Source organism: Suricata suricatta, chromosome 8 (genome assembly GCF_006229205.1).
Source record: "Suricata suricatta isolate VVHF042 chromosome 8, meerkat_22Aug2017_6uvM2_HiC, whole genome shotgun sequence".
Classification (NCBI taxonomy): Eukaryota; Metazoa; Chordata; class Mammalia; order Carnivora; family Herpestidae; genus Suricata; species Suricata suricatta.
In genome coordinates this window covers 88,059,975-88,072,045 of record NC_043707.1, presented here as the reverse complement: position 1 = coordinate 88,072,045, position 12,071 = coordinate 88,059,975, and the positions used below count along the sequence as shown (strand labels likewise).

At 37.6% G+C, this 12,071-nt stretch overlaps 1 protein-coding gene across 1 annotated transcript in view; it reads right to left on the bottom strand.

Moving 5' to 3' along the window:
* Positions 1–12,071, bottom strand: part of SLC35D1 (solute carrier family 35 member D1) — a 51,078-nt gene that overhangs the window by 38,409 nt on the left and 598 nt on the right. The window contains exons 2-8 of the mRNA XM_029949111.1: positions 11,406–11,439; positions 11,224–11,310; positions 10,461–10,528; positions 8,821–8,892; positions 8,154–8,222; positions 5,777–5,879; positions 1,387–1,479 (exon numbers count right to left, since the gene is read on the bottom strand). Of these exons, the coding sequence (XP_029804971.1) occupies positions 1,387–1,479; positions 5,777–5,879; positions 8,154–8,222; positions 8,821–8,892; positions 10,461–10,528; positions 11,224–11,310; positions 11,406–11,439 (526 nt within the window). The remainder of the gene's footprint in view (positions 1–1,386; positions 1,480–5,776; positions 5,880–8,153; positions 8,223–8,820; positions 8,893–10,460; positions 10,529–11,223; positions 11,311–11,405; positions 11,440–12,071) is intronic.

Sequence of the window (12,071 nt, the reverse complement as noted above, 5' to 3'; positions counted from 1 at the left end):
CTGCCATGAGGGGCCTGGTTCCTTACATTCTTGCCCCACAGCTAAAGGGTAAGAGGTGTTTCTGTCAAGGTCTGCTAGAGGGAGAGAGAACACTGTGGAAAGACCATGGCCTTTGGAGTTCAGGCCTGGGTTTAAACCCTGACTCTCTCCACCAACAATACGACATTGGGCCAGTTATTTAGTCTCTCTGAGCTCTTATTTCCACACTGGTAGAACAGAGATAATTCAAACTTTCGAGAGCTGTTCTGGAGACTATGTTATATTACATATGTAAAGTAACTAGCACATAATAGGGACTCAATAAATGTTAGTTTCACTTCCCACTTTTTTCACAGCCACAAAATACTTCTTCAATGCTCTTCATTAGAGTACCAGCTCCATTTTCTACTTTGGAGTCATTTTCAGGCCTGTTGGTAGCCAGGTCACAGTTCATTAAAACATTTATACATGTTCAAGATGATCTATGCTAGTTTTTTAAAAGAGTTCTTGATGAATAAAACAAAGGGCCTTTATAAGCTTTCTAAGGTCTTTTCCTACCTTTGATGGAAGAACAATTTTTTAATAGTCTAACTATTTTCAAAACCTTTTATTTTGGCTCCCACTGATTTGTAGGAATTGTCACTGTCATTAAAGTAAATAGCCAATACATTTATTCTGAAGAAATTACTAGGCAGGGGAATCATTAAAGAAATCTTGTTACAGAAATCTTGGCAAAATTTTAGGTTTTCATTTTGCCTGCAAAATTTTGTAAATTCTAACAAAATGGTATCAATTTTTCTCCTATGAATAGGTGTTTGTTTTAAAGAAATATGCTTGTGTGGATTTATTTTGCTACTCTACTGTGGGTTTAGCCAATCATTTTAGAAAATGAGTAAACTATTAAATGCTTTTTTACATGGTTACGTTACCACATGGTGCTAAATATCTCCTAAGGAAAAAACTCAGCTTGGGATTTAAACCAGCATGACAATTGTACAACAAAACAGCTTCTTAGAAATGTCAAATATTTTGTTTAGATTTGAATTCTACTTGTTCAGGATGTTTTGTTTCTCAAGGATAGTCTGCCTGTCTTCTTATTTTGTAGTTTAGTAGAAATGTGACAAGTCCCTTCCTCTATCCCTCTGACACAGAAGAGAAGCACACTAGTTGGCATGCACTATTTTTATGTTAACAGGCAAAGCTATTTTGAGCCATTTTAGTACCATTCAATACTTAATGCCAAGAAAAAAGGTTAGCGTGACCTTAGCAAGCTAAAAAATAAACTCTCAGTTTTTGGTCACTCAATAAGCACATTACTTTTTAACAACCCCACAGTCTATCTTGTGGACATAAATAATAATAAAATTCAAAAACATAACCCATTAAATCATAATTAGAAAGTCCTACCTTTTGTGCATCTCCTGTAAAATACGCAATGGCCAAGGTGGGCAGAATCATGAACAGTGCATTGTAATAGAGCAGACCATATTTTCCCAGCTCCTAGAACAGTAAATAATTAGGTATTTCATTTGCCCCTCGCAGACAGATATACACAAACCCTTTACCAAACTCCACCACCATTACACAAACACCCTCCCCCACAACATAGACAGCAAATCAGCCAAGTCATAAGTTTGCAAATGTTAATGACCTAAACTTTCAAAAGCAAAAAAAAAAGCAAACCTACAAGACTTTAAATTTATTCGAAATAAATCTTCTGAGTGCTTAAAATGAGAGAAATAAAAATAACTTCAACTGGCTACCTCAAAACAGCAAGCAGGGAAGTTTATTTTGAATATACACCCATCTCTCTATAAACACAATCCTGAAGCCCTTCCCTTTCCATAACTGAATCAAAAGTCATCAAGTAAGTCTTTAGCTTTTCAGAACCGTAACAAAATACCTTATTTAAGAGAGACAGATGGGCAGATACCAACATACATACTCACAACTAGACCAACACGACAGACATAATTTACCAGTGAAGTATTTCTGAAAATGGATATGTGAAGCATAATGAAGATTAAAATTATTCTATCTACAACTCCAATAGGTATGATTTGCTGTGCCCTCAGCTACTGGGGAGCAACAAAGAACACATATACCTTCAAACGCAGGGAGCCTATGAGAACTCTGGGTCCACTTTGGATTCACACACTTCTAAGATACTCAGCTAGAAGCAGTCACCTCAAGAAGGAGGCCAAAGTTTGAAGGGGTGGGGAAAGAGTACGATGGAGATGAAGTAGTGAAGATAAGGGCATGACACTGCCTAACTTCTGTGATGAAAACTACTGAACAATGTAACAAGTCAAACTACCTTTTCAATAGGAGCTTGAAAAACTGGAAACAAATATTCAACAATTGAAAACTAGTTGATTAGATACAACCAAACAATGAAATATTATGTAACCACTAAAAATGTTAATAATACTGATTGACAGGGTAAACATGTTCATGAAACTGCATTAAATGAAAAACAGACTAGAAAACATTATATCATTGCTCTTTAAAATTTTACACATTTGAATGGGTGCATACACATGCAAATGCCCACATACACACTTATCCTCTGATGCTTCTTACTTGACGGTAGAATTAAGAGAGATTTGTATTTTCTTCCTCTTGCTTATCTATGTTTTCTACTACTTCTAATATATATTATTTGTGTGATTTCTTTAAAGTTAGAAATGTTTTAAACTCAATAGTTGTATTCAGGTCTGAAATGCAGCACTAAATCTTCATGCCACAAGACTCATGCTCAAAGGACCATGATTTAAGCATTCCTGAAATTACAGGTAATAAACCTTCTGATTTATTAACCTCTCAGATAAACCAAATAACTGATTTCTATGGCCACCAAAAGCATCAATGAAAAGATGTGCCTCATTTCTATGGCAGCAACAACAATAAAAGCCATAGTGGAACAAACAACCTTTAACCACAGATGCCCAGCCGGCCAGAGATACGAGTGTGATCTGGGAAGTAGAGGATGCCTTTATTCCCTGCCTCTTAAAACAGTGAGGATAGATACCGTATGTTTGCATTCATAGGTCTAACAGGAGAGACCTGGCAGGGGACCATGGGGAGAGGAAGGGGGAAAGAGAGCGGGGAAGAGCGAGGGACACAGATCAAGGGGGACTACTGAATACTGAAGACGATCCATGGACTGAAAGGGGAGGGGGAGGGAAGGAGGGGGTGATGGTCATGGTGGGGGGCACTTGTGGGGAGAAGCACTGGGTGTTTTATGGAAACCAATTTGACAATAAACTATTATAAAATAAATAAATAAATAAATAAATAAATAAATAAAATAAATAAAACAGTGCACTCAAATTCAATTTAGGGCATCATCAGAAACGTGCATTGCTGTATTATATCCTTATATGATGTTGTCCTTAATGCTGTTTAATCACCCTGTTGTTGAGTACTTCCATCTGACTTTTATAGTTTTCCTGTTTTGTTTCTTTTGTTGTTAACTGACTTTTGAAACCACCTCTCTGTCTCTAAATAGAATTCTATCTTCTAGTATGTCGCTCCCAATCCATGAAGTATGAAAAGCAGGTCAATATGCTTAAAAGCTCTAATACAAATGAGTCCTAAGTCATTTTTAAGTGAGGAAATGAAGGACTCTCATGGGAATGAAATACTCAAGAAACTCTCTTTGCTTTTGTCCAGGTTCTAGAATATACTCTAGATTGTGCTGTCCAACACAGTAGTTACTAGCCATATGCAGCTATTTCAATTTAATTATAATTAAACTACTAATTCAGTTCCTCAATTGTACCTCAACAGCCACATATGGCTAGCGGCTACAGTTAATAGACAGAAGAGATATAGAAGATTTCTATCAACACAGAAATTTCTATTGGACAATACTGTTTTAGACAGCTGGGGCTGATGGACAAATGGAATGCTCCTGATACCTATTTTCCAAAGCAGCAAATGGGCTGAGAAAAAAAAAAAAGAGCAAAACTAAATCTCTAACTGCTCTCTTTTCTTTATTTCAAAAAGATACAGATTGTTTAACAGTAGTAGCTTACATTAAAATTAAACTACATTACATTAAAATACAATCATCAGAGTTGGCAAGGCAAATAAATGGAGAATAATACATAAAAGGTATATTTAAGAAAAAATTGTTGGAAACAATCCACAATTCTTCAAAGACCTTCAAAGACCTTCAAAATAAACAATCTCTAAGAATAATGAAAACTACTGTGATGGCCATTCATTCCATGGTTCTTTCTGAAGAAGGCAAAGCCCCCCGCCAAGACAACACAAACTTGACACTAATACTACTATTGACTATGTAGGGCATTTCTATTTACTTTTTTTTTTTTAAGCTTTTTTTTTTAATGCTTTATTTATTTTGATACAGAGAGAGACAGAGCATGAGAGGGGGAGAGGCAGAGAGAGAGGGAGATACAGACAGGGAAGCAGGCTCCAGGCTCTGAGCTAGCTGTCAGCACAGAGCCTGACGCGGGGCTCGAACCCACGAACGTGAGATCTGACCTGAGCCGAAGCCGAAGCCTTAACCGACTGAGCCACCCAGGTGCCCCGGGCATTTCTATTTACAATATGCGCTCTAAAAAATGCCCTGAAGGAGTTTCAGAAATATGGCACATATAATAGGGCAGACTAAAAATTAAACAGACAAGGTCATCTGACTTAGAAGAGAAAACATGGGTAGGGAAATAAGATAAAATCATGGTCAGTTGCAAGACTTAATTATGAGATAAAAAATGCACCACTGTTGAGGAAAAACTATGGTGACAGTACCTCACGTGGGTCCTTTACCAGGATACATCATGAGAGAAAGGGCAACTCCTTCAATAACAACCCTATGACGTACACAGCTGAGCTCCACATAGTTTCTTCTTGCAATAATGTGAACTTATACCATAGTGTAGTAAAAGCAGTGTGGCTCAAATTCTCTACTTTCTGGCTTGATCTAAAAATAAAATTTAGGGGCGCCTGGGGGGCCAGTCGGTTAAGTGTCCAACTTTGGCTCAGGTCATGATCTCACAGTCCATGGGTTTGAGCCCCATGTTGGGCTCTGTGCTGACAGCTCAGAGCCTGGGGCCTGCTTCGGATTCTGTGTCTCCCTCTCTCTCCCTCTCTCTGCCCCTCCCCTGCTCACTCTCTGTCTCTGTCTCTTAAAATAAGGACATAAAAAATTTTTTTAAAGTAAATTAATTAAATAAAATAAAATTTAGTGTGTATAGATTCAAAGTATATAGTAGACCAACAAAAAATATCTTTAAAGCACGCTGCAAGTTAAAAGAGCTGGGTATGTAACAGTCATGTGCACGGGATCTAGGCCAAGGAACCCAGCATTGCTCCTGAGAAAGAATGATCTTAATGTTCCTTAAAGTTTCCCATTATTTGTGGGACAAATATGCAAAGTCCATTCCTTCTCTGCAGCCCCTTTCAACACTCACTCCTCAAATCTGCTCAAGGACTTCCAGATATTTCTTCCTTGTCCAGTCCACAGCCATGAACATTTATGACACTTTTCTCCAATGAACACCCTTAATTACTTGCCTCTCAAAGTCAATATTCACCCATCCCCTTCCAGAAAAGGGACAAAAATAAAATCTAATTGCTACTTAATAACTGAAAAATAAAGTTTCTTATGTAAGCAGCAACATACAGGTATTTTACCTTCAGAGATCCCTAGGTCTTTCCCATCTCTCCTAAGTATTTTTCTTTATTCTCTGCTTTTTTTTCCTGACAAATTGACATTACCACTCCCAACATCAGTAAACATCTCTTAAAGATTTAGATTGCTACTTACTTTTGAATCTAATTTCTGCTTTACATACGCGCCATTTGCTGCTGTCAGGACATCGTTTATCAGAATGAAAACATATCCCTCCAGATCAAATGCCAAGTCAGAGCTGTAAAACACAGCAATACTTTAATAACTTACATTTAAAGAACAGGCATGTAATTTTAAATAGGTCTGAAGCACAATATATGGAAGAACATATGCTTATTTAGGTTAAGTGAACATGCATTTTACCAGTTTATTAGTATTTTTTGATTCCTTGTTACAGTCTGCAATTTCATACTCAATAGGGAAGTCTTCAGAAATGAAAAATACTAACACTTAAACATAATCATTAGTAATTAACCAATCACATCAGTTAAGAACACACTGCTCTGAATTCAAAGTCAGACAAGAACCAAAATTCACCATTATAATACATGTGAAGCAGGAAGAAGGCACTGGGGCTCAATTTCAAAGAAAAGGAAACCAAAAAGATAAAGCTGTTAACATGTCATTTTCCAAGGATTCATTCACACAAAAGGCAGGTTATACAAGTGGTTGAGTCTCCGGGTGGAGTTTCTGGGATATATAGATTGAAGTCAGTTCTGAGATCAAGCTACCATAGGGTCTAAGCACATAGTAGGAACTCAAATACTTAAATGACTGCTTTAAAAGCCTATGAGTTATAACTATCAGCATTAGGGAAATTAGAGTTTTCTATTATTTAGTTGACCATCAGGCACAAGATAAGAACTTAGTAAACTGAACAGAAAAATGAAAATCTAAGAAGAGTATGTCTTTGGTAAACTTTAGCACCCTAGCTAAACTAGTGGCCCCACATTCCACATTCTGTGATTGTGCAAAACTAACATGTATTTATAGCTAACTAGAACATGGAATGAGACGTCTAAGTAGCTCTATACCACTGCTATTTAGGTAGGACTAGCCTAATGTACATTCCCTTTTCCAAACAGCCTGACAACCTTTTAACTTCAGACTCCCTTCCTCCCAATCTGCTTCCCTACTAAAAGGTTCTGATTAGATAAGGCTGGTCCAGATCTGCAGACCAGGGATGGCCCTGAGGAACTCCTGTGGTTTGACTCAGGTTTGGATCCCACCAGCTTCAAGGAAATATTTCAAAGACTAGCAGGGCATCTCTAAAAGAAAGACTAGAGGCACAAATACAATTTTTCATCAAGGAGGCAATATTATGTAAAGGGAAAAACCATCAGCTATATAACAAAATTCTAGTAACTATTCTATCCTTAAAACCAAAAAAACAGGATGAAATTTCACTTGGAGATTTAGGGTAGAATAGAATCTGACTTTACTATTTCCTCCTGTCTATACCACAGGAATGATGAAGGTAAATGAGCTAATCCAAGAAGCACACTGAACTTCCAGGTGGAAAATGTGTGTCGGCCAGAATTTGTGTCATTAGCAAACTCACATATGTATGCCTTGGGCTAAGTAAAATGACTTCTAGCCAAAACTTTAATTTTCTGAGTCTTTGGGCATACATTTTCTCCCTGCATTTTAAATATTAATTAACTAGTTAATTTATTTATTTTGAGAAAGAGAGACAGCACATGGACACACAGGGTGGGAGCAGAGAACTGTGAGATCATGACCTGAAATGACTGAGTCGCCCAGGTGCCCCTCTCCCTACATTTTAAAACTTAAACTTAAGAACAATGGAAAGAGCTTCAGAAATTTAACAGAATGTCTAAGTTATGGCATTTGTGATATATCTTAAGTGAGGCCAAATCAAGAAATTCTTTTTTTTTTTAATGTTTATTTATTTTTGAGAGACAGAGAGACAGAGCATGAACAAGGGAAGGGCAGAGAGAGAAGGAGAAACAGAATCTGAAGCAGGCTCCAGGCTCTGAGCTGTCAGCACAGAGCCCGACACGGGGCTCAAACTCATGAACCGCGAGATCATGACCTGAGCCGAAGTCAGCTGCATAACCACTGAGCCACCCAGGTGTCCCAAGAAATTCTATTATTTATTATCCTACAAACTAAGTAGGCTCTGCCATTTACTGGCTGTGTAACCTTGACCAAGTTACTGAACTCAGGTTTCGGTTTCCTCCACTAAAATAAGAAAATTATACTCATAGCTTTCAGAGTTGCTGTAAAGAATGCATAAATAATATGTGTAAAATGCTAAACATGTTATGTGGCATATGGTATGTGCTCAATACATAGAAGAATCAGATTTTGCCAGCCTTGACCTTAGTACGGCCAAAATGATTTAACTTTCTGAAAAGTCTTTTGGATGCTTTTCAAAGATGTGATTCTTACTTAGCCTACAAAAAAATTTCTTTGCTGGTAACGGATTATTATCAATAATTATTAGCAATTATTGATAATTTCCCTTATGTTCTTAATACATTCTTACCTGGCAGCTACAAAGGCTCCAATGATCATTGCAAATACAGTCATCTTAATACCCCAAGAAAAAGTTTTCCTGCAAAATAAAATAATTAAAAATACATACATGTGCCTTTAGTTATTCACAAAGACTCAATCCACAACACAGGCAAAAAAGTATGTTTTCTTTAAAAAAGCTATAAACAATCATATTTTAAATGCTTCCACGAAATTGGATATTTCAAAGAACCCCTTTTCATGAAGCAAAAAGTTGTAAAAAAGTATACTCATTTTTTTGTTCTTATGACTATTATTTTTGGGTTTACACTTTTGTAAATCAGAATTTCTTTAAGTATAAAAAGATCACACGCACTTGGTAAAAGTAGCCAAGATACGAACACCACCAGTAAAATCTACACTGATGTTTCTGGCCCAGCTTCACCCAGTGGCAACAGCAGTATAGGGATTCTTAAAAGTGTATCCCATGTTCAGACAGATTCCAACTACAATTCATAATCTTCCCAACTACTGTTCCTATGAACCATCAATTCCTATAGCAAAGGAAGAAAGTTGCTTAAACTTCTCAAGAGATAAAGTAGAAACAAGACAAATAATTTTACTCTTTCACATATGCTGGGCCACTTTTCAAGATGATTAGTTTGTTAAAGACTACATATATTAGGAATTTAGCTCACTTGAGTAAAACTCCTTCAGCAAACATTGTAAACAGGATGGAGAACCTTCTCAGAACTGTAAACATTGGCAAGCTGCAAATAAAAATAAATAAATGGAAAAAATATGATTAGGTAAAATAAAGTTTAACAATTAACTTTTTAACCTAAGACTTCCCAAATACCTTAAAATAATGCTAGTCTCTTCCTTCAATTATGCTGATTAATTCCATTCCATGTTGATTAACCTGTGATTAAATCTTTATTTCTCTCTCTAGAATTCTTACTTGAAAGCATGAAAGACTGCTTTTACGAGCTAACTCTAAAAAATGGTAGCGATCACATATCTATTATCAACTACTACTAACAGCCACTTTTTTATTTTACCCTTATTATATAAATACCCTTAACAGTAACCATGTTAGTCTTCAAGAGAAAAAGACCTTTCTTCTTTTACTAGACTGACCTTACTTCCACCCACTCCACTCCCCCAAAACATCTCCAACCCTCCACACCGCATCTCTGATAACCCACCCACATGAAACACTCCTTGACTTTTTGTGGAAGTACTTTGGTCTTCCTCTAAATTACCAGAGCACTTTGCTTATACTAGTCAAACACATAGCCTTTTACAATATAGTTATTTCTGAATATATCTCATCTCACTCCAAAGTGCCTTATACTCAGCTGGCAATGAAAGATAGGCTGTGAATGAACGGATGGATAGATGATGACAATGGATGAAGAAGAGCAAATTCTATACAAGTAGCACTTTGAAGCAGGTCTGCATTTCCTTTCAAGTGGATAATGTGATGGAAAAAGGATGCCCCACCCATGAGAAATCGGACTTCCATGAACCCTCCCCCAGAGATATCATCATGGTCATTCTGCCAGGTTTCTTGGGTCTGAAGAAAAAGGATATGAAAAGTGCTTTGTCTCTAATCCTCAGAGATCTCCCCATTGTTTTACAATCATCAACTATGCTAAAGGTTTAGCTTAAGTGGCAGTAGTGAAACCATGGATTTCTGTTAAACGGCTTCCCTACGTGTATAATTTTCATAGCACATACATCCAGTACATACTATACTCCTCAAGTGGGGAAGCCAAGAATTGGGAGGTTAGAGGATAACCTCTGTTGTGGAGCAGAGAATTATTGCTTCTTTCTAGAAGTGAATATGCTGCTTTGACAGTGATATGGCCATGGGCATAATATTTGTATCCGAGTTCCATCTGATGTTATTTTAACTCATGTTCGAAGAAAAATTACAAAAGTTCTCATACTCATCCTCTGATTTTGCTTGCAGAATTTGCTTAAAATATGATATTTATAAATTGTCTTAAAAAATTGAAATCCCAGGAGCCTAACATATATTCTTCACTACTATAGGTCTGGAAAAATAATGAAAATCTATCACAGCATTTCATAACATTTTAAGACTTTTACTATCAAAGTGAAGCGGAAAAAACCCGAAACAAGACTCTTTCTATTCAAACTTAAAAAATTTAAACTAAAACCTTTGGTGTAGTAATCTTCATTATTATAACAGAAGCCTTCTGGTCCTTTCATTTTTCCAGAATCAATAACACTGTATTAAATATTTAACATTCAAGTACAGTTTTAAGTATACATATTAACCTCACTAGTAAAATAAAATTATCCATACTTCAGTTTCTTTGTGCTGAACAGTCCCGTGATTTGGTTCCCAAAATATAGTAGAGGTAGTGGAAACGTCTAGAAAATTTAAAAAGGGATAACAAAACTCAATAATAAAGATAGCTAAAACAAGATCCTTTCAAACAGAAACAGTTTTGTTTATACGATCAAAATCTTTCCACTTAAAACATAAGATCAGAACTCATACACAACTTTGGCCCCAATGAAGCACCCACAAAAACGTTATTCCTGGATAAACAGCACTACTGTGGCAGAGAGAGGGAAGAATGGAGAAGGAAAAAGACACAGAAATATGAGTATGATCAAACCATGAGTCAGAAACATCATTTGCTTTAAAATATAATGGATTAGCCCATGGCAGAAAAAGGAAAGGCATTTCATCTTCACATGGAGTTAAGCAGAGGCAGACGGAAAAATAAGAAAACAAACGCAAAGAATAATGAATGCAGGATACACTGATTAGATTAGGTGGATGTAGAAAATGCAAAATAGCTGTCCTCCCAATAAGTGTGCACCGATTAAAGCAACACAAGATTCCAGGGAGCTTTTCCCCCCTTAATTTTAAAGAGTTTGTAGAACTTTTTAAAACACATATTACGACATTTCTTCTTCACCTTTACCACATCCACTCTTCGCAATTTCAAGACTGCAATTTTTAAATATGCAGAGCACTGGCAAAAATATATAGGGGCTTCTTTTCAGGAAAAAAAATAGCACTATTCTTATTATTATTACCATCATTACTCTTTTACCTTTCGAGGTACATTTCTGTCAAGGTCAGGAAATTTGACTACTCTGAGCGCCTTTCCCACCCAGAGAACTGCCACTGTGGCCACCATCTGTAAACAGAGAACACAGATTCACTGTTCTGCACATAAAGACACACAGAAGTTCTAACGACATAAACCACGTAATGCTGAAGATTCCAACTAACCTGGCCAAGTCCAACACATAGTGAGGAGGGAAATCTACAAAAAGTAGAGAGAAAAATACAGGGTCAAAAAAAAACCAAACGTAGCTCTGTAAATTCAATTTAAATGCAATTTGATACAAACACCAACATCTGCTTTTTATCCAAATGAAAATCGGAGAAAAATCCCTGCTGGTTGTCAGGCAACACCCCTGATTTTTGGAGCCTCGGGCGGCCACTTGTCTCATCTTGTCCGATTTCACAATTTCAGTCAGCTGCCTGCAATGGATTTTTCAAGCGGTGAAGACATAGGTGTCTTCAACGGTTCCGTATCTTTAAAACAAAAACGCTCTGCTTCTGCCTCAGGGTCCCAGTGACAGCATCATCAGAATCGTCTTAAAAGACCTTGAGGACGCGCACATCCCCAGAGGCTGTCGGCGAACTCGGGGAACCCCTGAAGCCCCGGCCCCCGGCCCAGGATGCCGTCAAAGGAGGGCATCCTTCGCTCTGCTCCCAGCCTGGCATGCACAGGAGCCAAAAGTCACGAAGCCACTCTGCTCCGTTGCTCCGCAGGGCAAGGTTTCCAGGGCGCTGCACAGCGAGCACCGCGGGCGCTTTCCCACCGCGGCCGGTTAGCGCGCCGGGCCGTCCGGAGCCCCGAGCCCGGAACCCGACCCTCACCCTGGGCCC